Below are 26,859 nucleotides of genomic sequence, written 5' to 3'. Positions count from 1 at the left end.
TTGGTCCAGATTTCAATGGAGTGATTCCACCAGGCTCACTACCACCTAAACTTCGATCATTGTTCTTCGGCTCTAATTATGACAAAGTGATCCAACTTGGTGTCTTGCCCACAACACTTCAAACCTTGGTCTTAGGAAACCGTTTCAATCAAAAGATCATTAATGGATCTCTTCCTCTGTCACTAAGAACCATTGTATTTGGTGAAAGTTTCAACCAAAAGTTGTTGGCGGGTTGCCTTCCAGAGTCTATCACATCAATAAGCTTTGGAGAAAGCTTCAACTACGACTCTGAGTCTATATGGAACCCAGAGATACTGGAGTCATTGGTGATTGATCGCCTGGAGGACATGCTGTTGCAATCTCAGCGTGCAAGAGCATCGAAAAAATCCTCCGACTTTGCACAATCAAGCTGTGATGTTTTGTTTCCAAGCAGTCTCAAGAACTTGTCTGTCTTCACGCTGAAGCAACTCACTGATTTGGCAAATTCGACTTCATTGAGCAACTTGGATACGGTCGAAGTGCGCTGCCAGACTGCTTGGGAATTATCTCCATTGGTGAACTTACGAATCAAGACTCTGATATATGAAAGTAATCCCAATATTGTTTACTCATTGAAATACTTCAAGTTTCTGCACCTCAAAGCTCCATTTGTCGAAACCTATAGACAGTATGATTTGAGATGTAATAACATTGCCGACTGTCGATGGATTGATAACAACACTGCACTATTCCTTCACAGGGAGGGTCATGATAGATTATACTTTATAACTTATTCTCGTCCTCGTCCCATCGAACCACCAAAGAAGCAATCACGAGGAATCTTGCGATTCTTTTATAAAGAATGATCAATACAAATAAGATGACTGTTCAGAGGAATGATCAAAAGAAACTCTCTGAATTTGGAAATTTCCTTATCTAGCAATTTCAACATGGCCCAATAAGTTGGTTCTAAACAAGTGTCAAGGTAATGTTTGATTGTTTGATTGATTTTTTTATATTCACGACCTAATATTAAATAGTTGTATCTCTTAAAAGTAAGTGATTAATTTATTTTATTATTAAAGATAGAAATAAGATAAAGTTATGAATAATTATTATTTTAATATTTTTATACTTTTAATTAATATTATAGATATAGCACAAAGTGATACCATATATTTTAATGTTACTAAAGACTGTTCATTGTCTCAACAATGTAGTTTCCTAGATCCAGATAATTGGATTGGGAATGTTGTACCAACTTACAAAGATGATGCAATCATCGATTACTCATCTCTCAATTATACAACCCAACAATCAATATCAATACCTGGAGGCACTTCAATCATACTTGGGAACATATTTGTACTAGGTCCAAATGTCATTATTGAAATCAATCAATCAATCTAAATATATCAGAGTTGATACTTATGGATGCTGCTATGTCTATCAAACATGCAACAGAAATGTCAATCTCAAGTTTGAAATCCCATGGACACATCAAAGTTGATACAGTAGACTTGTTATCAATTGGTAATGGGATATATCAATAAAATTTTAGTTATTTGGAACTTCATGGAATGATTACTACTCACTTTGATAGGTTATCAATTGATTTCTTATCAATCGAGTCAACACTTGAGACATCTGTCACAATCAACTACTACAGCTCAAACAACTTCATTGGTCATTCATTGACAAGTTTAGATATGGTCACCATCAACATTCATCCTGGAGCACATCTTTCCGTGGAGAATGAAGCATCATTCTTAAACACAGCTGGCATTAATTTGATGGGACATTTGACCGTCCACAATGAGTTGTCATTCCAGGAGGCAGTGGGACTATTCATGATCCATGAGTCAGCAACGCTCATTGCCAATGATGGAACATTGAGAAGATCAATCACAATGATTACTGGAGTCTTTGCCCCGAGGAATACCTCGGTCATTGGTACTTTGAATCATCTTGGAGGATACTTGACGTTTGAAAATGCAACTGATGAGCCGTCACTTAGGGTCCAAGGTATATTCAATTCTTTTGAAGGTGCAACCATTGATATGATTGATTCCATTCATCCAAATAGTTCTCTATCAACAATATGGATCGAGGGTCAATCATCGATTCAATCCAGTTTGAATGTACAATTCATTTGTACTACACCACAACTTGGTTCCATATATAACATTCTGTCATCGACCAGTGGATCACCACCTATAGCCGGTTCATTCTCCAATGTTGACATCAAATGGAGTCATGGAACAGTTGACTCTGAAATCCTATCCAACAATAATAATTCCATCAGTGTTCAAATCACTGCAACATCATCAACTTGAATAAATAATAGAATATTTACTCTATCTTTACCAATACCATGTGTTTGGGCAACATCATCTTGTTGAACATTTGATAGAATGGTGCACATAGTTTGCCAGATGCATACGTCAGCTTTGTCTTTTCGTTATTGTTGTTGGCGCCTCCAAGTAATATGTTCATATTGTCCTGGATAAGGTTATATACATTGCTATCGGGTATATATGTTAGTGAGTCACTTGGAGCACTTTGAATGAATGATTGAGTAAACTTACCAAAGACTATTATGTTGCTCATTGATGCACTTGTGAAGTACACTCAACATGGAAATGGTTGTTGTTGAAAGGCTAGGGTAGAAGCCCTTCAATAACACTCCAGCCATCAGGTTTCCGGTCGTTATCATGAGCTCATCAATCTGGAAATATGAGTGAGTCAGTGGCTGGATCGGTCAATTCCATCGGCCTATCAATCAAACTTACCAATTTATGACAGTTAATGAGTGTATATAACTTGTAGAGTACGAGATGAATGAATTGTCCACTGGGCATACTGTTGTCATCGCCATCAATGTAGTTTCGAATCGAGTTGACAAAGGGCATGAGTACACCATTATAATCAATGGATGTGATTTGTTTCAGTCTCTTATGACATAGACGTAGATGCTTGAAGTGTGGCCACTTGCCCAAACTGTTCTTGATGTAACAGTTGGTCAGTCGTCCATATTGAGTGATCTCGTCCAGCAATGTCTTTGAAGGTATGACCACATATTGATTTGTTGACAGTTTGTCGCATAGCTTTGTTAGACCGGCCGCCATAGTGGCGACCTTCTTGGTGGGAGTGTAAAGGAGTGATCGGATGGCTGGAGTAAAGGCTGGTTCGAAAGGTTGAGCGGGCAGATGTGTCTTTGACAACAAGTCAGGTGTGATAGCCAATATAGATATCAATGTAGGTTGTTGAAATGTGTCCTGTTGAAATGTGTCCTGTTGTTGTTGTTGTTGTTGTTGTTGTTGCTCTGATTGAGTAGTCGTGGTAGTTTGTTGTTCATTGATCGTTCTTTGTTTCTTTGATGCCTGTTGTGTCTGTTGTATCTGTATTTGTTTATTGTTCTTCTGTTGCGATTGCTCGTCTTCATCATTCTCAATATCCTTCCTTTTCTTTGTTGTTGTTGTCGTTGGTGACTGTATGAGTGTTTGTTTCTTTGTTGTGCTGGGACTAGTAGCATTGATTAATGGTTTTATATGTTGTTGTTGTTGTTGTTGTTGTTTCTTTATCATATCTGTTGTTGTCGTTGTTGTAGTTGGTATCTTTGTCTTTGTCTTTGTTGTCGACGTGGTGGCTACAGCTGACTTAGTATTGCCATTACCTCCTAAAGTTGGTGTTGCTTTCTTGGTAGACATCAATCAAGATATATATTTATAACAAATAGGTTGTTGTTCAGTTCTTAACGCTAGATGTTCGGTTTTGATTAGTGTCTGTGAGACTAGTCTTTTGATTCACCCAGATCAACAAATGGAAGTTCATTTGTTTCCTTAATCACAAACAATATTTATACCAAGTCATGACTATATTTACTCTCTCTCTCTTGTATTACTACTACTCACAGATGATCAGATGACATAGATATAAACCCTGACTGTTGTTGTTGTTGCTTTTGTGGTGCTTCATTCTGACTGACTTCCACCCATTGTGGCCTCATCACACATTGCCCAATCAGGTTAATTAAACACACCTCACCTGACTTCTTGTTCCGATTCATTCATTCAAAGTAAGCCCTCYMCACTCTCTCAAGTGTACTCATTGCTCTTTCAAACCCTTAATATCCATTCACTTAAGTAGTAAACAGTAATAATAATCATACAATGATATCATTATTACTTATTGGATTCTGTGTATTCTGGTACATGGTCATCTATTGTCTACTGAGTGTATTACTCTATCACTTCAAGTTCAGGTCATCAAAGCTATTCGTATTCGATGAGATTGTAATATCAACATCGTTCAACATCAACATCACTCATTCATTCAATGATTATGTATGATCAACATGCTAACATGTAACAATCAATCAACCAAATAGGCACTACTTAAGATAATCAAAGACAATGTACAGCCTGATCATAGTCATGGCAACAGCAGTAGCAGCAGTAGTAGTGATGGTGCTACACCAAATGGTTTAACAACAAACCATTTAACACCAACGGATGGTACTATCAAGGACTTGGCCGAGACGAATAGGGTGATGGAAGCATTGGCACAAAAGTATCCTGGACATATAGTGAAGCCAGGCCTCAACTACGACCAATTCATTTGGTTCAACTATGGAGGCTCGGTGTCCAAGATCATGATAGTGCACTCATCCATCACAGAGTTGGTGGCCGTCATCAAATTCCCATTTGCCTCGAGCACGTTGTATAGTGCACCGTTGCCTCAAGAGACCTACTCATTCATCATGCGTGGCGACTGTCTGACGTGTACCGACGCCAGTACACTGGCATTGCCACGACGCCAATTCGAGCACTTCTTCATCCCAACCATGAACTCATTTGCTCTCTCCGTTCCACAGCAATGCACCATGCTCGTATACGTTCGTGGCATACTTCCCTTTGCCATCCTACGTCTGCTACTTGACTGTTTCTTCCGTTCATTAGATTTCGTTCAGTTGTTCAAGTAAGTAGTACACCAAGGTTCCCCAACGTTATTGTGATCAGGATCGATTGACTAATACCCTCATCATCCATCCATCCAACATGACAACAATCAGACTACTATGGTGCATATCGCGATACACATTGAATGAACTGATTTGGAATCAGAAGATTTGAAGTGATCATTCATTCATTCATTCAATCATTCATCATTCAATCAATCCACCAGCGCCACCTTGATCGATCACGGTCATACATTATGTACAGGTCTATAGAACTACTTTAAAAGTATATTATACAAGTCACAAGGTACCTCAATTCTTTATTGGGTTGGTTGGTTGGGTGGTGGCGATGGTTGTGGATGAATGGAGTTTAGATAGATACTCAACCATCAGGAGATGTCCTCTCTCGTAGGCTTCTTCAAGCAGTTCCGCAATTGGAACATCCATGTTGGGAAGAAGAAGATTGTCCATGAGGTATTGGAGACAGACTGCTACCTTGTATCCACGATCCATGGCTGAGGTATAGTAACTAGTCAAGTTACGTGCCCTATTGGCGAGGATCTCGACAACCTTTCTTTTTTTCTCTTTGTCCATGCGAGTTACCAAACTGACATAGGCCTCCAACATTGGAAGGTGTCCACATGCAACGTTGTGAAAGTATGTTTCAATGTAATCAGGGATGGTCAGGAGATGGACATGCGAGTGAAGGATGTAATCCACCATGTCTGTGTGTCCTTTCTCAACAGATTGGTAGAGATATGGCATGCTCCACTTCATTGTATAGTTGTCCTTGATGAATTGGAACACGTCAATGTTTCCACTATAGGTTGCTTCATTCAAAGTGAATTTATCATAACTTATGGTAGGTTTTGGTGGAGGAAGCGTACAATCTCCAGGTTGCCATGTCGAGCTGCATACTCCATTACAGGAGTAGAACTTGAGTTTGACTCATTTGTATGGGCATAGACACGGCCATACTTGTTGTGAAAGTCGCGTACTAATGATATGTCGTAGTAGCGTTCAATGATGATTTTCAGGATATTGTTATAATATTGCGTGGGTTCTTGCTCCAAGCATCCAGAGTCGATCAGTACGTGAACATTCTCAACAGAGTGAAGAGATGATAGAGCCCCAGGGCCAACACGACACCCAGTCTCTGCAAGTACTGTGAAAACATCGGGACGCCTGCGGATGAGGGCGCGCACCATCATGTCACCAAGATCCAAGGTGATTAGTTCAAAAACATCCTTGAGCAATGTAATGTCCTTGACCAAAAACAACTCTGGCATCCTCTTGAATCTGTTTGGGTCAAGATAAGTTCGTGAACCAATGAGGTTGGCCTTGATGAATTCCAATGTGTCCAGTGTCAGACCAGGTGAGAGTAGCATTTCCCAACCAAATAGGATGTTGCCGTACGATGCCAGTCGTTGAAGAAGCTCCATCGAGAATATGGAGTCGTGAATTGGACGATCTAGTAGCCATCGAAGATAATCTAATGTGTAATACAATGAGAACTGGTAATCGCAATCGCGAAGTTGGCATTTGTCCAAGATGATAAATGCAATGTCAACAAAGCCATGCTGCAGCGCCACAGCGACATGTCTGTCATTTTTGGCTGGTAGTTGATGTTCAATAGCCCATTGAACCAGTTCAAGGTCTCCATGTGTAGCTGCGGAAAAGTAGATACAGTCGCTTGGAAGATGTAGGCGATATATCCGTGCAAAGATTATGCCCTCTGGCTTTTGCAACGATTTGAGGTGCCTGTTGGTCCATTCATCGACACTTGGGAAGATCTTTTCATCGATGCATCTACGAGTGCTTTCCACTAACATCCACAGACTAAAGAAGCAGTCAAGGAGAGGTATGTTGTCCATGTGACACAACACGACGTTGGAGATGGTATTGTCGTTTTTGGTACTTCCTCGGAGTAACTCGAGGAAGACTGGGATATCGCTGCAAGTCAGTGTCTTTATCAACTTGACACTAATGTACACTGATTTGTGAAGGGGCTTGAACAGATGGCATTGCGAGTGGATTGTCTCAAGCATCTTGAAAGACTGGCAACTCGAGTACATCTTGCCAACCTCTGTTGTTTTTTGTTCTTGAGTGATCCATTGATGGCGAACTCGAGCTCGGACAGAAGCAGCTCAGCCATGTCATGTCGATCCAACCTGACAACATCATCGATGTGTTTGGCAATGACCAATGAGTTGTCGTGCATGAGATTGTTGTCTCGATTGAACTTGAACAGATGAAGAGCAACATTGATGTTGTTGACCTCGATTGCAACTTTAATCAGATGTCGAAGGTGAAGAGTGACACCTTGTGGCTTTGCCTGGACAAAGACATCAAAGTACTTCATAAACAGGTCAGTCCTGCCATATCCCAACATTGTTGACAGACATCGTTCCTTCTCAAACTGATCACCTGACATGATGTGTGTCAGTGGCACACCTGCTGCCTTCATCAACACGACATGTATCTGATGCACATGATGCATGATGATCACTCGTATCACTCTGCTTTGCAACAATCTCTTTACTAACTGATCTATCTTCCTTGTATTATTGCATTGTTGTTGTTGTATGGTTTCCAATTGTCAACCCAACGATGTCTGCAGTCTGCTCCTCTTCAAGTACCATTATCTATCTACAATAACTAAATTATGATTATCAACAACTGATTTGATTGATCAAGGGAATCCCGATGCTCATTTGTCGTGGCCAACAAGTTTGAAGAAAAGTAATTGTGCATCAAACATATCCCAAGGTACATGTAACGATCAAACAAATACAATAACTTGTAGCTGTATTATTAATTGATGTATTAATGCAGCCACCAGGCAGCTTTCTTTGATGTCATCATTGGGGTTGTCTTGTTTGAATGAATGAATGATTGAATGCCATTATGATACAATGAAGGAGAAGGTGCCATGTGATGTCCACACCTTAACATAGATGGATGCGTTGAACTCGATGACCTGTTTGTGTGTATATTTATATATGTATGTATTAGACAAGCACAACAATAAGTTATGTTGGTCTTCTTCCCCAGCTGATGATGTAGTAGAGTAGTAGGAATACAAATACAACAAAGAGGATCAGATACATCATGTGTCGACTGGTGGCCGTCTGTGCAAGGTGTGTCAACTTCTTCATGGTGTTGGACAACAATGCTTGTGCATTCGACAAATCGCCATTCAAGTCATCCAGCAATGAGTTACTCTCGCGAACCTGTGACTCTATATCTATGCTTATCTGAATGGCATCGCATTAGTAACAACGTTGGCGATCGCGTTGTTGAGTCAGTCCACATACTCTTTTCAGAACCTCTGTCTTCTCTTTAAGCATTTGACCTTGTTCATCATTGCGTTGTTCGACCAACTGTTCTGAATTGAAGCTGTTTGGTGATGATCTATTCATACTATTGTTATCATCCAATCCCAATACATTCCTAGTCGATCGACTATTTATATTTGTATTGCTATTGATTCATTGATTCATTGAATGATTGATTGATTAGCGTCCGCAATCATTTAAACTGGAATGATCCAGATAACAATAACTTACAACCTATCCATGTCCCTCTTCATATCTTCCAACCAACTAAATGTTTGTTGTTATATATCTATGTACTTAATGAATGAATGATTGAATGAATGAATGAATGAGCGAGATGAAGGGGCAAGCAAGACATTATTTGTTCCAAGTGTGTGTGTGTGGTGCAACGTCAACTTGAATGACTCATCCTCAATAATGCACGAGGACGACGATGAAGTGGAGGAGAGACAAGTCTAGCCTGACTCTGACCATAATTCAAAGAATATCTTCTTTAATCAATAAGTAGTAATAGTTATTGTTGTTGTTTGATATCGCATATATATATATACTAGTTCGTTCGTTCACATCTTTTATTATTGTTGTTGCTTCTTTGACGAGTCTTTTGCTCTCTTCAAAGCCATCTTTCCACTTCCCTTCTTAACCTTGACCTTGCCTCTGTCCTCACGTCTCTCTGTACGGTCGGCCTTGAACCAGCCCTTGTCATTATTGTTGCCAATCATCTCGAGTGACAGGTCCATCTCTGGGTAGTAGTTGTCCAGATACTGTCCCTTCAGTGGCTTGCGCAGATACTTGAGACCCAAGTTGATGCTGCCCTCTGGTCTGAACCCAAAGATCTTGAGTCCAGCCTGATAAGTGCTCATCAGTGGTCTTGATAAGAGCGGTGTTGCAGACATGATTGTCCTACTTTGTCGTGTTGTTGTTCTGTTTCTGTATCGCGAGCTATATAATATTCAACATTGTCGATTGATCAAGTTTGATGTATTAGTACTTCATTCATTCGCGTTCATTCGTTCGTTCATTCATTCGTTCGTTCGATCAATCATATGTAATGACACTGTGCACTGTAGACGTACCTCTTATCACGATAACAAACTATACAAATACACTAATACACTAATTATATGATTGAGTGGAGGAGAATGACGAAGTTTATGCGTTTCTCTTCACTTTGTCACTTTTTTGAGAGTTTGGTCGTTTTGTGTACGATCAATCCAAGCTTTTGTGTGATTGAGGATGGATAGTGATCAGACTGATGGAGATGGAATAAAATGGTATAAGAAGACAGGTCCCCTGGGTATGTGCATTATCTATTCCAGACATTTAAGTTTTGTAGGATACGTTTGTTTGGTTGCTGTAAGAGGACCTCAAGATGGTCAATCATCCAATGATTGTAATTGAACAAAAACTCCATAACCTCCTGGATTGGTTATGGTGATGTCCAAGGTGCCCCTTGGGTTGGGTAGGTAGGTACTCCCACGATCATCAATCATATTGTATCCATTCGATCAATCATTCAATCAATCCAACTTTCATTCATAAAAGTATGTCAATGGAACATTTGAAACTGGATGCATTGAATTATTTACATGATTGATGGACATGTGTATCTATCCATCCATCATTAATCATCATCGTTTATCTGTATCTGTACTATTACTACTATTTTGAAGATGTTGTTGTTGTCGTCGCTGTTGGTGTTGTTGTTGATGTGCCTGCATATTTGGATCGACAGTGTATAGACCACCACCAGCAGACTGTTGAGTGATCATACGTTCCAACTCTTCGATGTCCTCCTGGTCCAGATCCAACTCGCCCGTCCTCTTATTCTTAAAGATCATCTTTAGTAGACTTTCAAACTTCATGCCTGCCACCTCATCAAATGCCTCTGATGTCTTCTTGTCTGCTGCGTCTGTCGAGTTCATATTGTTTAGATTCAAAGTAGAGTTTGAATTGATATCCTCATCCTCATCATCCTCCAATAATATATTCCTTATCTCTTTAGGCTTTGGTACATCATGTTCAACTCTTTGATTGATTGATTGATCGAGGTCAGTATGTGTGTATGTATCACAACCTTCTTCATCACTCGGTAACATACATATAATCAATCTCCTCCTTTGTCAGTACTATTGCATCTGGCTGCTTAGGTGGACGTCTCGGGGTCATGAAGTTACTACCTCGCGGCTTAAATGTAGGCATGACAATCGGATATGTCACATGACTCTGTTGTTGTTGTTGTGATGATGATTGATTGTTGGGTATACGTTGTTGTTGTTGTTGTTTGTTATCTCTACCATTATCATCATCATCGTCGTCATCTTCAAAGATATTCTTTCTCCCTGATGTTGATGACATTGATCTACTATGAATGATCACCATCGGTGATATGATACTCCTAACCCTCTGACGAACAGAGAACATACGAGAACCTGTCAATGCTATGTTCATCATCCTATACGTCTATGTTATGTATCTGTATCTGTATCTGTATATCAATCAAACAATCAAAACACGTGCCTCTTTATTGACTTTGACACAACTTTGGTGTCTCTCTTTTTGGTTCAATCTTTGAAATACTTGTACATATACACATACAAACATATACATACATAATGTCTAATAATACATCTTCAATACCCTCTAAAGATGATAAGAATAATAATAATATATTAGATTTACAACCTACTCCAAAGAAGAAATATGTTATAATGGCCAAGCCTACATATGCAATGAGTGCAGTATTCTTTGGTACCTTTGCCTATTACACTTCCAGACGTATGCCATTAATGGCAAAGGTATCACTGATCTCATCGGGATTGTTCCTGACCTCAGGGTAAGTGGTCCTATTCACTCCCTCTTGCGCCTGTCCACTGCACCTCGCTCACTCACTCACTCAATCAATCAATCTTACTCAATAACGCAATCAACAGACTGCTGATAGACAATAGCTATACGAACACAGGCGCATTCTTGGCAGGTGGACTGTCGGCTGCATTGTCCGCTTCAACATGGGCAAGTGCACTCAAACATGGAAAGATGTTCCCATTGGTGTTGGGCACATTGACAGTGTCCTCAATGGCATATCATGGCTTCTTCTCGTTGTACAATTCATTGGATGAGGTCGAAGAGATGATAAAACGACATGACAACCATGTTAGGATGATAAAGCAAGAAGAGGAACTGAAGAAACAGCAGAGTAACTGATAGCCGACAGATAGATAGTATAGATAGGATGTGGAATACAGTGTGTTGTTCTCATTTAATACAAGTTGACATTGCTCGACCATTACATTCATTCGTTGGACTGAATTGATCGATTATGTGTGCATGATGGCACCACCTCCAGCGAAACCAAAGCCCTTTGGACCAAAGTTCTTGCCATAGCATGCCTTGCAGTATGGCTTTGAGTCATTCTCGCACAGATTGGTTGAGTCCAATGACTTCTTGCATGTTACACAGACCAAACAAGTCCTATTCATTCGAAACGTAGTTGTTGATTGGAATATGATTGATGGTGTGAGTTCCAATTCTTCTATAATCTCTCTCGCTATGTTGATCCTTGACCTCTTATCATAATCCTGTCATCTAACTCTGTTTGTATCTATCCCTCTCACTCTCCCTATGCCTCCCTCTCCCTCTCCTTCTCTCACAACAAGTTGACAGCCGACCATTGAACACATACTTGTGGTAATCGTTGCCACCTGGACCCAATGCCTTCTCAGCGGCATAGACAGACTTTGTACAAATTGGACACTTTGGTGCCCCTCCAAACTTTGACATATCTTAATATATATATATATAAATAAGTAATGAATATCTGATTGATTGTATATGAATGGATGAATAATGAATGAGATTGAATGGGTTGGGGTATGGTCCATCTTGTTGTTCACACACTGTTTCATTAAATTTTATTTGTTAGTTTCAGATATTTGAACAGTTGGGTCACCCTTCAAGCCATCCACTTTTCCATTGACAACCCAATGATGATTGTTATTAGTTATTACATTAGTTGTGGTATTAGTATAATAATACATAGTTATTTAGTTATACATATGTATTAATGATATCAACAAATCAATCAATCAATCAATCACATTAAACTGCGCAGACCATGTTTGATTGGTTGACTCTTGTGTTATGACAACAATGGAGAGAGAGAAGGAGAATATTGGAGATCTAAATCCAACATAAAAGACATGCAACACATTCAGAGAATGGTACTTCTTACATGTTTGTTGTGATTGGGTGCTTGTTGTAATGTAAATGTAGATGAACAAGAGAGGTAGATAGTTAAATGTAGAGTGCACATACTACAACACAGAATCAAAGTAATAATAACAGATAGAGCTCAGAGTCAGCTGACAACCAGGATCGCTCCCAGTGGGCAAAATCCTCATTATGGATTGGAACCTCCCCCCCTTTGTCCCAAGCAACACTGTGGCAATGATGACTTGTGTGCATCAATGGTCATGTGATTAAAAGTCTCCCGATTGTGGATCGATGTCTGCCCGCCCACAAACAACTTCAATTACTGCCGATGTGTAGATTGGACTCGACCCCCTGTGCAGCCTACTACACTGATCAGAACTTGTGTGTGGTGTAAAGTTGATCAATTATGAATGCCCATTGCTATCGTGTCCCTTGCTTCCCTGCTAGGTTGCTTGATTGTGACAACAATGTTGGCAACACCAACAAGTATAAAGTTAGTCCAGACTCTGACAAACAACTATATCCAATCAATCAATTAATCAATCAATCATATAATCATGATTCAAACAGAAACTGCACCAAGATACACCGTCTACAGGACACCTGCCTTCAGAAGCGTGGCCGCTGAACCATCTCATGCCAAATTGTTGCTAAAGTCAATGCCCCCAGCAGCAGCCCCTTCAGCCAACAACATTGTTATGATGAACAACAAGCCAAATGAGGTGATGCCAGAGTACTACATTAGCGCCTCACTTCCAGTGGCCTCCCAGGGAGTCGTCCGCATCAAGATGACCAACCCCATGTCCAAGTTCCGCATCTACATCAACTCCAAATCCGAGAGTTCAGCCGGCGTCACACCACTCTACTGTCTCGAGGTCAATGAGACTTCGGTCATCTTGCTCAACCACAACAACGATGCGCTCACTAGTGTCCTGGCTAGCACCAGCGACCGTAAGGCCGTTCGCGAGAAGAACAACGACGTCTACTACTGGCTGTCCCTCGACAAGAAGAACAGCGTCCTCAAGTATGGAAAGGGAGAGGCCACCCAAGCACTAACACTGCTCCGTTATGATGTGCCGGTCGGCGCCTTCCTCCCCGACCTCAAGTACGTCGGTTTGTCTGTGAGCGACACAAAGATTATGACCAAGGTCCTGATCTACGAGCTGCCCGTGACCTTTCAACTGCCACCCAATGTGATCTCCTCTGACCTCGTCACCCTGGACGACATTGAGAACGGACTTATCACGACCATTGGCAACCTGCCAACCGAGTGCCAAATGCTCTACTCAGTGGTCGCCGGCCCAAATGTCGTCCTCCAAAATGACATCGCCACAGCCATCCAACTCTCGTTGAAATCAGGTGAGCTGTCCAAGTTCTTGGTGAAGAAGGCACAGGATCACAAGTGCAAGCTGACCGAGACATACATCCGTGTCACCTTGGGCATGGACCAGGGATACAGCCCGGGCATCCCATTCGTTCTGGAGCTCTGGCCAACTGGACACAACTCGCCAATCCATCAGCACTCTGGTGCGTTCGCAGTGATCAAGGTGTTGCATGGATCGATCAACTGCACCTACTACTCCGACCTCAATCCGGCGATCACCACGCCCTACCTGGACTGCAACTTCCCGACTGGTGGCGTGACCTACCTCACACCATCCCTCTACCAGACTCACATGCTCAAGAACAAATCAACCACCGACTTCTGTGCCACCATCCAATGTTACCGTTATGCTTCAGATGATACGTATGTAGGAACCGCTCCCAACCCATGGAGGAATGGAATACTAACACCTACCTCACTACAGCACTCACTATGAATACTTTGACTACTTGGATGATAACAACAAGAGAAGCAGGTTTGCACCATCCACAGACTTCACTTATACTGAGCTGAAGAATTTGCTCAAGAAGGAGGGTCTTCTCAAGAAGATGAAGTAATTGTGTGGCCATGGATCATCACAACCCATCCCAATCGCAATCGATCAATCAATCATTCATTCATTCAAACTCAATTTCCAAACTAAATAATTAAAGTGATGATCATGATCATTTAATTACACACCATCACGTCCATTACTTTAATCAAATAATTCAAGTATGTGCATGTATTAGTATAATAATACTACCATATTGGGTAACGAACAAAGACGTTGGCCTCGATCTACGTAGATTTAACATTGTCTCCCCATCATTGACAAGAGTCTTGAATGACACACACTAACAACGATTGATTCGGATTGATAGATGGTGAGTATTAATGTTGTTGAACACAATCACCTAATGTGTTTGAAGGAGGAAGAGGGAACAGGAGAATAACACATTCATACACTCATACTCAAAGAGAGAGAGAGAGAGTAGGTAATGGAGATACACTGGATTGCCTGCGAACAACAAACAATCAATCAATCAAACTGCCTGCGAACCACATCCTAGTCACTCGGAGCTCTCCAATAAGGAAGGGTCACAATGAACCGTATTAGGAAAGAGTGTAGACAGGATGTGGTAACAACGGGCACACACTCCGATGCATTATCATTAGTTATAAGTGGTCCGTGTTATGGTAAGTTGTGTGTGTGTGTGATAAACACTGTTCGATCAGCTGATCATTCACACTCATTCACTCACTCTCAACAACACACACTCACACACGCTCACTAACACATGATCAATCAACCAGCATCCAGGGGATCTAGGACTGTCTGTCACATGGACGTAGGGATAGGATTGGATTGGATGGGATTTGATTGGATAGGGTAGGGATTTGGCGAGTGTTATCGCATTCTTGATTAGAGTGGGTATTGATCAAGAATGGTGTTTGTGTATCATGTCTCCAGTACCAAGATATCCATTCTTAAACAATTTGTAATCAATCATCATATGACCTTCAATCACTCTCACTCTCTTTCTTTCAATCTTTGTTATATTAATAGTCACACACACACACATATACGTTCAACTCAACTCTACTATACTCACACACTGACTCCTCCATTCTTGATCAACAGTGATTACAATCAAGAGAAGTGATCTTATTAATGACGCTGTCCTGAATGTGTGCCAGGGTGTGATGTCTTCAGACCACATTGCCGCCAATCCATCCATCATCATTGACCCTACCATCACCAACATTACCAAGACAGTGATTCATACATCTCCATATCCAATTCCAATCAATCAATCAATCAATTTATATATTTATATATTAACCAAATATATATATCCTTTTAAATAATCTACCTTACATATTTTTTAATATATAATATATAATAATACAATACAATTAATAATAATAATATATATAATTATTTAATTAATTAGTTAATTTAGAATGAATGCAACATTATCAAATTATCACCAGGATAATTTCCTAAATAATGTTATATTTAAATTGAAGAAGAGACAATCCAATCATTTGAATGATCATCACAATCATAACTCATCAAACTCGACGACAACAGATGACAGACTTAATCATTATGAACAGTTAGTGAGGGAGAAAGAGCGAGAGATACAATTATTAAAGAATCAAGTCGGTCAATTAAAGTTGGACAACAACAAGATGCTGATACACAAGGTCATTATGGAGTCACCTCTGGAATCAATCACCAATTCACTGTCCGAGCTTATCTCGGATCAATCACTCAATGCCACCAACCCAACACTCAAGAAAGAGTTGGAAAACATCCTCATTCAAATATCATCCAACAATGACCTCTACGGTCCATCAGCCAATCAAATAAGTAATCAAGTTGATCTCAATCCAGTAAGTATTTAATTATTATTTATATTCCAAAAATATATACTAATTTGTTTGATCAATCTATAGATTGCTAGATCACTTTTAAAGACATATAGTAATAATGACTTGATGGTACATAAGACTTCGAATCATTGTACATTGTTCAATTTGAATAAGGAGATTGAACATCTGAAAGTTTGGGGATATGACCCATTCAATCATTCTGATGAACAGTTGATATCAATGTTACAATCAATGTTTATGTATTATCAGATGCCAGAGAAGTTGAAGATATCCGATATCAAGTTGAATCAATTTATTATACATGTTAGACAACTATATCACAGCCATTCATATCACAACTTTTATCATGCATTCGATGTCACTCAGACAATATTCACATACCTCACTACCTTTGGATTTGGCAAGCATCTCACTCATCTGGACATCATCGCGCTGCTGCTGAGCGGACTGTGCCACGACCTCAATCATCCCGGCTACAACAACGCATTCTTAGTCAATACATTCGACCCACTGGCCATCCAGTACAACGACAAGTCAGTTTTGGAGAACCATCACATTCAGCTGATGTGGACCCTGTTGGACCAGTTCCAATTCCTCAAGAACTTGAAGTGGGACGAGAAGAAGGAGTTCCGCACATCAATCATCAACTCGATCATCGCCACAGATATGTCCCTGCACTTTCCCCTGGTGACCAAGCTGAAACAAAAGGTCACCGAGCAGAAGATGAACCAGTTCAAGTACATCAACAGCACTTCTCAAGATCGCCAGTTCCTCATGGAGCTGATCCTGCACGCGGCCGACATCTCCAACATTGCCAAACCATGGGATATCTCAAAGTTGTGGTGCGAGCGCATTGGACACGAGAGCTTCCTGCAGGGCAAGAAGGAGGTGGAGCTGGGCATCCCCACGACCGACTGGATGGACGAGTCCAAGACCACCGTAGCCAAGAACTCCCTCAACTTTATGATATACATTGGTGAGCCATTCTTTAGTCAAATGGTTGAGTTGTTCCCACAGACCAAGAGTTGTCTTGATCATCTCCAAGAGAACATTAGAACATGGAACAATATATCAAACCTCGAAACGACTAAATAAAAATATATTTCTAATAATATAAAATAATAATATAATTAATTGATGGGTTGGTTGATAGAACAGGTCTCTGACTAATTGTTCTTCACGATGTTGGTTGCTGTGATGAGACCTTGTTGGACTTAATATACATAATAGTTAATAAAGTTTAATTAAATTGATCAATAGAATAATTATGGTCTATTTCTTTCTGGAATAATACTGTTTTTTTTGGAACGATCAATGTGATCTCACACTCAATCAATCAATAAATCTCAGAGTTTTGGGAATAAAAGAGACAGACAAAGTTGATTAAAGAAGAAGTTTACTTCGTACTCCTTGTTGACTGGCTGTAAATGTACACTTGGTTGGTGAATGGTTGATTGAATGATTGGATGATTGAGGGTTGCTTGTTGATAGTCGTGATCACAAAGTCATCTCTGAATATTTCATATCGTATTAGACATGGTTTGATACTCATTGATGATGTTTGTTGTCCAAGGTGATCAATCAAGTTTGGTTAGGTTGGATGAATATTGCTGGAGGGGACATGACCCTTGTATCGCTTGGAGACAGACAAAAAAGGTTTGTCCTTTTGTTATCAGATCTGACCGGGGTCATGCCAGTTGAGGAGTAGAGAGTAGGAGAGTAGTATATAGTTGCGGAGGGAGGGGAGTTGAGTTGAATGCCAGCTGCCTAGAGTGTTGACTGCTGCCGTGACGATGTCTTGATGGTTGTGTGGATTGTTTGAACAAACGAACGAACGAACGATATAAGGATGATGATACTTGTTTTAAAGGATGATACATGACTTTTTCTTGGTTGTATGTGTCATTTCCTGGTTCTCTGGATTGGTGGACCACTTCTTGATCTCGCGAACCAGCGTGAAGAAGGCCTCCTCGACATTGACACGTGACTTTGCACTGCTCTCCAAGAATGGCGCTCCAAAGCTCTTGGACAACTCCTTGCCCTCCAGCGTGCTGACCTTGCGCTCCTTATCTGGCAGATCGACCTTGTTACCAATGATCACCATTGGATATGTCGACAAATCCTTAACTCGCAGAATCTGATCCCTAAACGATGTCACTGCTTCAAAGCTCGGTCTCGAGGCAATGCTATAAACGATCAAGAATCCTCTTCCAGAGCGAATATATTGATCTCTCATCGCTGAGTACTCTTCCTACATATTGTTTGATTGATTGATTGAGTGAGTGGAATGATTCCATGATTGACTGATTGAGTGTGTTTGAGTGGTGGAATGATTGAATGATGGAATGATTCCATGATTGATGTGATCGAGTGATCGATGTGATTGAGTGATCAAGTGATCGTATTCATACCTGACCGGCAGTATCTAGGATATCGAGCATGTAGACTTCTTCATCGATGACCACTTGCTTGCGGTAAGAGTTCTCAATGGTTGGATCATACTCGGCAATGAACTGATTCTGTGTCAATTGAATGGTGAGTGCTGACTTGCCAACACCTCCATCTCCAACAATAACCAACTTTAATAGCTTTGACATCTTCTTATCTTATAATTATATAATATTCCTTGTTTTCCTTAAGTCCAACTAATCACTATTTTTGATTGGATTGATTGATTGGTTGAGTGGAGTGAGATTGGTAAGTGATTGAACAGGATTGGTAACACAATATATGTTTGATTGATTGGACATTAACACATCACATGGATCGACACATACATATATATATGTATATATACAGATAGATAGAGACAGATAGATAGATAGATAGACAGACAGACAGATAGATAGACAGTCTAAATATGTTTAATGAGTATAAATGGTAGTGATGGTGATGTGTGATGGTTGGATGGATGGTCCATACGATCAATCATGCATGTGGTGTGATTGCACACGATCACCTGATCACACGATCACACGGCTCTCTCCAGGTCACTCTCCCTAACTAAACACATTCATTCATTCAATCAATCAATCATCACTCTTCCAAACAAAGTGATCATGAATGAACCTTATTATTAATGTGTGTGAGTGAGTGTGATGTGGGGATTGGTGGATGTGATTGGGTGATTGAGTGATTGATTGATGAGTTGAGGGGAGTGAGTGATTGAGTGAGGGATTGAGTGATGAGTGTTTGATCAAATCGATTTACTTGAACAACTAACTACTGGATGGAATGATGGTTGGGATGATCATGAATGAGTGTAATGTCTTGTTATGATTGGTCGATTGATTGTTTGATTGATTGATTGATTGATGAGATGGTGATGTTCAATGACCTACATAAATATTATGTTTGATTATTTGTTACTGTGTTTCTGTTTGTTGTTGAGCTGCTTAAAGAATGAATGATTACTAACTAATTGAGTATAGTTACCTTGGTTTGAAGATGATGAAGACAGACAAGACTTGAGCTGTTGATGTTGTTTGTTGATGCTGTTGAGTTGACCCCAAAGGTCCAATGCGCCCCCAAAACAGGGCACCAAGCTGTTTTCCGAAGCCCATCAGCAGAGGAGTAGATTATCAAGCTTACGAGACAGACGATGAACCACCCCACCACGTTCAAGACAGTTGAGACGACACTGAACAAAGTTAGCAGAACCCTTTTCTGCACTATTTTGACATTGGTCAAAACGCTGAGACCAAAAATAGGTCCACAAGACCTCTTAAGTGTTTGAGTGTGAATGGTACTGATCACAAAGACCATCAATCAAAGATCTATCCTGGTTGTACAACGGATGGAAACATTCAAGAGAGAAGGCGAGAGGTTTGTGACGCCAACAGTTGAAACAGCGTCCATTGAAGGACGATGAAGTGACATGCTTGTCCAAGACATGACCATGTTTGATTGATTGACTGGATTGAAACGATGTTATTGGATCAATCATTCTTTAGATACTTTCGAATCAATCTTGGTTTCAATGTAAACTTGTAGAGTAGTGCAGCAGCCAACAAGCTAAAGATGAGCGTGGACAGGAACACAAAGACCATGGGCACATAGCCCGATGACAATAGCTTCCATGAACGACCTTCCTCATCATCCGGGTTGTACGAGGTGAGCTCCTCGAACGATGTGCCACGGAACCATTTGATGTGACCGTGGAATGAGATCACAGACTTGGTGCGGATGTCGAGATGTCTGTCTTTGATCGGGTATATGGACACGGCGCTGATCAGTCCTTCGTCGGCGTGGAACACCACATTGATATGATTGGCCACGTCCAGATGATCGGCCTGTTCAATGCCCCACACGGGGATCTGCAGTGGATAGTATAAATTGATTGTCTCGTCTGTCGACATTGCCACGCGGCATTCCCATGCCTGTTCCTGTCTTGATATATTGACCAAATGTCTATAGAACTCATCAGTGTCCACAACTACGCCACAATGTAAGAACGTATCCCTTCCATAAAAGAATGTTAACTCTTCGTGATTCTGAACAATAATGTTGATGTGATTGATTGATCGAGTCCATTGATTGATGAGCGGTGAGTGAGTCATCCATTAGTCAAGCAATATTAACTAACGTAGTGATTGATCACATAATAACGTACATCTATACAAACTGGACCTTTTCCCCAGTCACCTTTACTATTCCTACATTCAAGTTTGATTGGATCACCTAAATTATAAGCTACATTGTTCAATCAATCAATTGAGTTGAATTAGTATCAATGTATGACCATCATTAATCAATCAAATGACATACGCCTTAGATCATGTGCAAGAGATATTGAGACTAATAAAGTTATCAGTAATAACAATGTTATTGATCGACTGATGTATCTCTGAATGTTATAGTAGTTGTTGATCATTCTCAAAGATAATATATATATAAGATATAATGTCGAATGATTGACTGACTGAATGAAGAGGTGTTGATGTTCAACTTTCAAAGCAAGAGCAGGATGCTTTCACATTTTACAAAACAACGACAAAAATTGGTATCGATTCTGACCTTCCTGCTCTTGCTTTGAAAGTCATATGCGAATGAGTCACATCTTCGCGCACACACACAAACATGCAACAACAACACAATGATACAATGAAGATAGATCAGTTACTAAAGACAGTGTTGCAAAGCAGAGTGATACGATTGAATGTCATGCATCATGTGCATCAGATACATGTCGTGTTGATGAGGGCAGCAGGTGTGCCACTGACACACATCATGTCAGGTGAACAGTTTGAGAAGGAGCGATGTCTGTCAACAATGTTGCGATATGGCAGGACTGACCTGTTCATGAAGTACTTTGATGTCTTTGTCCAGGCACATCCTCATGGTAACACTCCTTACCTTGGTCATCTTCTTAAAGTGGCAATCAACACCAACAACTTCAATGTGGTGCGACATCTGTTCAAGTTCAACCGAGACAACAATCTCATTCGCGACACCTTATTGGTCATTTGCAAACAGATCAAAGATCTAGTCACTCTGGATCGACATGATATATTACACCTTATACTGTCCGAACTCGAGTTCATCAACAATAACAGACAACTCGACGTCTGGAGCAGAAAGGTTGACAACGTCAATGAATTCGAGCCTATCTCTGTTGTCCGTATGTACTCGGGGTGCCGGTCGTTCAAGATGCTTCAAACAATACGCTCGCAATGCCACCTGTTCAAACCCCAGAACGAACCCGTGCAGGCTCGTGATCAGTTGGTTGGGGCACTGACATGCGACGAACTCCCAGACTTCCTCGAGCTTCTCGGCGGCCCAGTACCCATCTTCAGCGTGGACATCGCCTTTTACAATATCATGATGGATCACATGAACAACATACCTCTCCTTGACTGCTTCTTTAGTCATGAGACGATCGTTGGAAGAACTAGCAAATATCTCAAAGATGCCTTTTACTACTCATTTGACAGGAAGACCGAGTTCTTGAACTCACTGATGACACCAGATGGCCTATTCTTTGCAAAACGATATCGCCAACACCTTCCAGGTGACTTCATCTATTTGACCGCAGCCAGTCATGGAGACGTTGAGCTCACACAATGGGCCATTGAACATCAAATACCAGCCACCTACCAAAACCATGTCGGATTGGCGCTACAGCACGGCTTTGTCGACGTAGCATTTGTTATCCTTGACAAATGTCCATTGGTCTCTCCAAAGGGCGATGGCGATGACGTTGATGATGGTGAGTCTACTGCTGCCGACGACAAGAAACGTCCACTCTGGCTAATTGATCATACAATTGACGAATCAATTCTTTCAATTGAACTGCTCAGACGCCTGACATCGTACGACAACATCCAATATGGACATGGCATACTGTTCTCACCTGGTCTGACACTGGATACATTCGAATTCATCAAGACCAAGTTCTTTGATTCACAACTTGATGAATATCAACACGTGTTGAGGGAGCCAAAGGTGATGCTAATCAAGGACATTAGACTGATCAGGGTACTATTGGAACGAAACAAACAAAAACTCGATCAAGTGGTGGCCAACGCCATAATTAGCAATCGTCACGACGTTCTCGCAGTACTTGCAGAGACTGGACGTCGTGTTGGTCTTCAAGAGATGGTATATCTTGGCACTGCGGAACAAGCTCGAGTTCTGCTCGACTCTGGATGTTTGGCGCCAACCACCAATCATCATACCAATCCCTTGACGGTCATAATTCAACGCTTCAATGACATATCATTGGTTCGCGACTTTTACAACATGTTTGGCAATGTCCAATTTCCATCATCTGAGGGTCCGATGATTGAAGCAGCTCAACACGGCAACTTGGAGATTGCTCGCTTCCTTCAAGAACACCAACCAGATATTTGCCATAGAACAGCATTGGAAAGAGCAGCCATCAACGGACATATGGAGATGTTCAAATTCATCGTTGAAAACTACAAAGCAGAGTGGATCATGTCAGATCTCTACAAAGCAGTTGAGAATGGTCACACGGACATGGTGGACTACATCATTCAATCGCATGTCCATCGCCTATCCCTTCCTCATATCAGAAGCCAACTCTTTAAATACATTGCATGTGGACACCTTCCAATGTTGGAGGCCTATGTCGGTATTATAAATAGAATGGACAAAGAGGATAAAAGACAAGTTATCTATAGTCTCACGGTACATGCCAAAAGTCACTTGCCTGGGTGCTGTGCCTCAGCCATGGATCGTGGATACAAGGCAGCAGTCTGTCTCCAATACTTCATGGACCATCTTCTTCTTCCCAACATGGATGTTACGATGGCAAGACTGTTTGAAGAAGCCTACGAGAGAGGACATCTCCTGATGGTTGAGTATCTAAGATCTATTTAAACCAACTCCACCTTATAGGTAACTCATTATTCCACTCAATCAATCAATCAATAATCCAGGAATCATTGGAGTGAGTATAATTAATAAAATAAAATGTATTTTATTTATTTTAATACTAATAACAATAATAAAATTTATATATAAAGTTTAGGTATATATATCCACAATTAATTATTTATTAATAATAATATTATTAAAATGACTAATCTGGAAGGAATATATTGTTTAAACACACATTGTTTTGAGTTCCCTGGTCATTCTTACAAATATCCACACACACACAAACAAATACATATACATATACATATACATATAATAAGTAGTTACCTTATACTAAATATTATATTATAACCCTTATTATTATTTGATTATTGTCTATACCTATTCAAACTAAATATACCTATAATATAGTTTAGTGAATAGGTTTAAATAGACTTGATAATCAATCAAGTAAACAACAAGCAACAAAATTTACACTCCAATAAGCCTTATCGACCATTATATACATCAGCGGCACCAGCCACCGAATCACTGTCGACTATTATGTCACCAATTGCAATTAATCAATATCCCATGATCACGCCCTCATCGTCAGCAATCGATCCCCAGACTCAGGCACAAGCTGCCAACCATGCAGACAACAGAGACGAGGGTGGAGGAGCAGGAACCGACCTCATCATTATCAAGAATGAAGTTGTCAACATCCTCACCACAGTGATTCAAACAACAAAGTGTGCTGATGCCGCTGATGTATTGGCGTCCCTCGCCATCCAATCTCCTGACCATACCGACGAGGAGTCATTTGATGGCCTCTCATCCTCATCCGAGGAGTCCGATGCCAATGTATCAAGTGATGATGACAACACCGTTCCATCATCATCCAGGAAGACCGATTATGTCCCACTGCGTGTATCCAACATTGTCAAGACTCTTGACCTCTCCACCGGAATTGGTCTATCAAGCTTCAAGATCACTCACCTCGTTGGAAGAGGTGGCTTTGGAAAGGTGCACCAGGTCATCAAGAACGATGATAACATGGTCTATGCACTCAAGACCATCAGAAAGGATCATATCATCAGGACCAACAGTGTAATGAACACTCTATCCGAGAAGGATATACTCAAGAGAGTCAAGCATCCATTCATTGTCAAGCTTCACTATGCCTTTCAAGATGAGAAGAGACTCTATCTTGTAATGGACTTTGTTAATGGGTATGTTTGTTTGATATCATTGTCATCCAATCCAGCACATTCTAATACATCAATCAATCATATAGTGGACAACTATTCTATCACCTACTTCGAGAGTCAATGTTCTCAGAGGACCAAATGAAGTTCTATGCTGCAGAGTTGATCCTCGCCATTGAGCATCTCCATGGATTGAACATGTATGTATTGTGACATCTCACAGCCTCAGACTCCTTCACTAGCTAATACCTCCAATCCATATATTAGTATCCATCGCGATTTGAAGCCAGAGAACATACTATTGGACTCTGAGGGACATATCGTCCTAACTGACTTTGGCTTGGCAAAGGAGGAGGTTAGAGATGAGTTCTCGGCAGGATCATTCTGCGGCACACTTGACTATATGGCCCCAGAGATGCTCCAGCGCAAGGCATATGGCAAGGCTGTAGATTGGTGGGCACTGGGCGTGCTCCTCTACGACATGATCGTTGGCAAGCTGCCATTCTGCTCGCAGCCCAACCACCCGCTCCAGGACCGCATCATCAACGAGAAGGTCAAGTTTCCCAAGTTCGTCTCGCCCCATGCTCGATCCTTCCTCACGGCCTTGTTGACCAAGGATCCAAAGAAGCGACTGGGCACCGTGGGTGGCGCTCAGAAGATCAAGCAGCATGCCTTCTTCAAGAACATCCAATGGAGGAAGCTGGAGGCACGCCAGTGTGCCGTGCCATTGGTGCCAAAGACCACTGGCATCTCTGACATCAGCAACTTTGATGTTGAGCATCTCGCCAAGTACGCCCAGGACGATGCCAAACTGAGCACATCCGCGCAGCTCAGCACCTCCCAGCAGGCATTCTTCCAGGGCTTTAGCTATTTCGGTGGAGGTGCTGGCTCGTCATCTTCATCACCGATCACCTGACTCCTAAGCCAACCAGTTGTATTCATGACCACTACTACTGATGATACAACCGGTTGGCAGCTACTAAGTCATCATCCACTGTCTTTGGTTTGTTGTTATTGACAATATCAACAACATCCAGAGGTGGTTGGTGCATATCTAACCCGAACCCTAATAACTAGTTTATTATTAATATTAATAATAAACAATCAATCATCACAGTGATGTCAATTACTATACATGTATGTATTCACTCGAGTTGAAGTTTATGTTATTCATTCGATCAAAGGCAAAGTGCCAACGTGTGTACCCTCTCAATACTTTGCAGCTACCAGACCACCAACTACTCGCCACGGCAAAAAAACCCTCACACAGACAAAACTGAATGACCTTATCCAACCCAAGGGTTCCACTCACAACCACACACATTATCGTCACTTTCAATTCTTCATTCACACTTATTGTGTGCTAAAGCTTACCCTACACGCTCCAATCAAACATACATACATACACACTCTCACACATACAACAGCAATAACAACAACAACATTCACAATAACATCATCCATCCAGCAAGAGCACAACAATAACAATAGCAACAGCAATAACAACCGTGTCGTGGGCACTTTTGGATAATAAGAAACAAACACAAACACAAACAACAAGCGAATAGTCCCTCGAAGCATTCACCAACAACAACAACAAACAACCTTATGTGACTGACCGACTGACTGACTGACTGGCACAACATATATAACATAACTGTCCTTGCTTGCTCTCTCGCTCCAGGTTTCACCTCCCTCCCAAACAAGCAGTTGCCAGTTGTTTGGTTTGGTTTGGTTTGGCTTGCATTGGATTGTTGTTGACGCCGCCCTTGTTATTTTGTGTGTGCGCAAGTGAGTGAGTGATAGTGACCCCCTTCTGCCCAACACCATCATCTTCATCTCCATAATCATCGTCCCCTCAATATCCAAATAATAATATATTCATTTATAATATTAACAAATCAACAATAACAATAACTGCATCTCTCATCATCGATTATTCCTCATTAACATCAACAACGATTACCAGGTTTACCTATTCGAATCAATACACAATCAACCAATCAATCAATCAATGACAAAGTCATCTATATGATAACAAACCATTTTACTCAACATATATATATATAC

The 26,859-nt window shown here is 40.8% G+C and overlaps 15 protein-coding genes across 15 annotated transcripts; 6 read left to right on the top strand and 9 right to left on the bottom strand.

Annotated features, from left to right (window-relative positions):
• Positions 1-2,331: 2,331 nt before the first annotated feature.
• On the bottom strand, positions 2,332-3,689 carry SAMD00019534_109590 (hypothetical protein; the record flags this gene model as incomplete). Its single annotated transcript, XM_012893988.1, has 3 exons — positions 2,332-2,503; positions 2,568-2,707; positions 2,772-3,689. 3 exons carry the CDS (start codon positions 3,687-3,689, stop codon positions 2,332-2,334), a joined length of 1,230 nt encoding a protein of 409 aa, XP_012749442.1.
• Positions 3,690-4,151: 462 nt separating this feature from the next.
• On the top strand, positions 4,152-5,114 carry SAMD00019534_109580 (hypothetical protein; the record flags this gene model as incomplete). Its single annotated transcript, XM_012893987.1, has 3 exons — positions 4,152-4,325; positions 4,403-4,959; positions 5,054-5,114. 3 exons carry the CDS (start codon positions 4,152-4,154, stop codon positions 5,112-5,114), a joined length of 792 nt encoding a protein of 263 aa, XP_012749441.1.
• Positions 5,115-5,796: 682 nt separating this feature from the next.
• Positions 5,797-6,381, bottom strand: SAMD00019534_109570 (hypothetical protein; the record flags this gene model as incomplete). Its single annotated transcript, XM_012893986.1, has 1 exon — positions 5,797-6,381. One exon carries the CDS (start codon positions 6,379-6,381, stop codon positions 5,797-5,799), a length of 585 nt encoding a protein of 194 aa, XP_012749440.1.
• Positions 6,382-6,911: 530 nt separating this feature from the next.
• SAMD00019534_109560 (hypothetical protein) lies at positions 6,912-7,439 on the bottom strand (the record flags this gene model as incomplete). The annotated part of the gene is made up of 1 exon (XM_012893985.1): positions 6,912-7,439. One exon carries the CDS (start codon positions 7,437-7,439, stop codon positions 6,912-6,914), a length of 528 nt encoding a protein of 175 aa, XP_012749439.1.
• A 535-nt stretch (positions 7,440-7,974) lies between these two features.
• On the bottom strand, positions 7,975-8,531 carry SAMD00019534_109550 (hypothetical protein; the record flags this gene model as incomplete). The annotated part of the gene is made up of 3 exons (XM_012893984.1): positions 7,975-8,196; positions 8,257-8,422; positions 8,509-8,531. Coding segments are annotated over 3 exons (411 nt in total), but the record flags the coding sequence as incomplete, so codon positions are not given.
• Positions 8,532-8,867: 336 nt separating this feature from the next.
• SAMD00019534_109540 (hypothetical protein) lies at positions 8,868-9,197 on the bottom strand (the record flags this gene model as incomplete). Its single annotated transcript, XM_012893983.1, has 1 exon — positions 8,868-9,197. A coding segment is annotated over one exon (330 nt), but the record flags the coding sequence as incomplete, so codon positions are not given.
• Positions 9,198-9,908: 711 nt separating this feature from the next.
• On the bottom strand, positions 9,909-10,635 carry SAMD00019534_109530 (hypothetical protein; the record flags this gene model as incomplete). The annotated part of the gene is made up of 2 exons (XM_012893982.1): positions 9,909-10,305; positions 10,379-10,635. 2 exons carry the CDS (start codon positions 10,633-10,635, stop codon positions 9,909-9,911), a joined length of 654 nt encoding a protein of 217 aa, XP_012749436.1.
• Positions 10,636-10,892: 257 nt separating this feature from the next.
• SAMD00019534_109520 (hypothetical protein) lies at positions 10,893-11,478 on the top strand (the record flags this gene model as incomplete). The annotated part of the gene is made up of 2 exons (XM_012893981.1): positions 10,893-11,113; positions 11,211-11,478. Coding segments are annotated over 2 exons (489 nt in total), but the record flags the coding sequence as incomplete, so codon positions are not given.
• Positions 11,479-11,597: 119 nt separating this feature from the next.
• On the bottom strand, positions 11,598-12,060 carry SAMD00019534_109510 (hypothetical protein; the record flags this gene model as incomplete). Its single annotated transcript, XM_012893980.1, has 2 exons — positions 11,598-11,751; positions 11,963-12,060. 2 exons carry the CDS (start codon positions 12,058-12,060, stop codon positions 11,598-11,600), a joined length of 252 nt encoding a protein of 83 aa, XP_012749434.1.
• Positions 12,061-12,902: 842 nt separating this feature from the next.
• Positions 12,903-14,433, top strand: SAMD00019534_109500 (hypothetical protein; the record flags this gene model as incomplete). Its single annotated transcript, XM_012893979.1, has 3 exons — positions 12,903-12,978; positions 13,063-14,239; positions 14,301-14,433. 3 exons carry the CDS (start codon positions 12,903-12,905, stop codon positions 14,431-14,433), a joined length of 1,386 nt encoding a protein of 461 aa, XP_012749433.1.
• A 1,621-nt stretch (positions 14,434-16,054) lies between these two features.
• Positions 16,055-17,353, top strand: SAMD00019534_109490 (hypothetical protein; the record flags this gene model as incomplete). Its single annotated transcript, XM_012893978.1, has 2 exons — positions 16,055-16,258; positions 16,322-17,353. The coding sequence occupies 2 exons, from the start codon at positions 16,055-16,057 to the stop codon at positions 17,351-17,353; spliced, it is 1,236 nt and encodes a 411-aa protein (XP_012749432.1).
• A 577-nt stretch (positions 17,354-17,930) lies between these two features.
• On the bottom strand, positions 17,931-18,855 carry SAMD00019534_109480 (hypothetical protein; the record flags this gene model as incomplete). Its single annotated transcript, XM_012893977.1, has 3 exons — positions 17,931-18,055; positions 18,137-18,509; positions 18,670-18,855. The coding sequence occupies 3 exons, from the start codon at positions 18,853-18,855 to the stop codon at positions 17,931-17,933; spliced, it is 684 nt and encodes a 227-aa protein (XP_012749431.1).
• A 1,341-nt stretch (positions 18,856-20,196) lies between these two features.
• Positions 20,197-20,778, bottom strand: SAMD00019534_109470 (hypothetical protein; the record flags this gene model as incomplete). Its single annotated transcript, XM_012893976.1, has 1 exon — positions 20,197-20,778. A coding segment is annotated over one exon (582 nt), but the record flags the coding sequence as incomplete, so codon positions are not given.
• A 559-nt stretch (positions 20,779-21,337) lies between these two features.
• On the top strand, positions 21,338-23,602 carry SAMD00019534_109460 (hypothetical protein; the record flags this gene model as incomplete). The annotated part of the gene is made up of 1 exon (XM_012893975.1): positions 21,338-23,602. One exon carries the CDS (start codon positions 21,338-21,340, stop codon positions 23,600-23,602), a length of 2,265 nt encoding a protein of 754 aa, XP_012749429.1.
• Positions 23,603-24,052: 450 nt separating this feature from the next.
• SAMD00019534_109450 (hypothetical protein) lies at positions 24,053-25,699 on the top strand (the record flags this gene model as incomplete). Its single annotated transcript, XM_012893974.1, has 3 exons — positions 24,053-24,813; positions 24,879-24,989; positions 25,057-25,699. Coding segments are annotated over 3 exons (1,515 nt in total), but the record flags the coding sequence as incomplete, so codon positions are not given.
• Between the last annotated feature and the right edge of the window lie 1,160 nt (positions 25,700-26,859).

The sequence above is a fragment of the Acytostelium subglobosum genome, assembly GCF_000787575.1.
Source record: "Acytostelium subglobosum LB1 DNA, scaffold: scaffold29, whole genome shotgun sequence".
NCBI lineage: Eukaryota > Evosea > Eumycetozoa > Acytosteliales > Acytosteliaceae > Acytostelium > Acytostelium subglobosum.
Note: the sequence above shows the minus strand (reverse complement) of the source record. Positions and strands in the feature narration are given on the sequence as shown.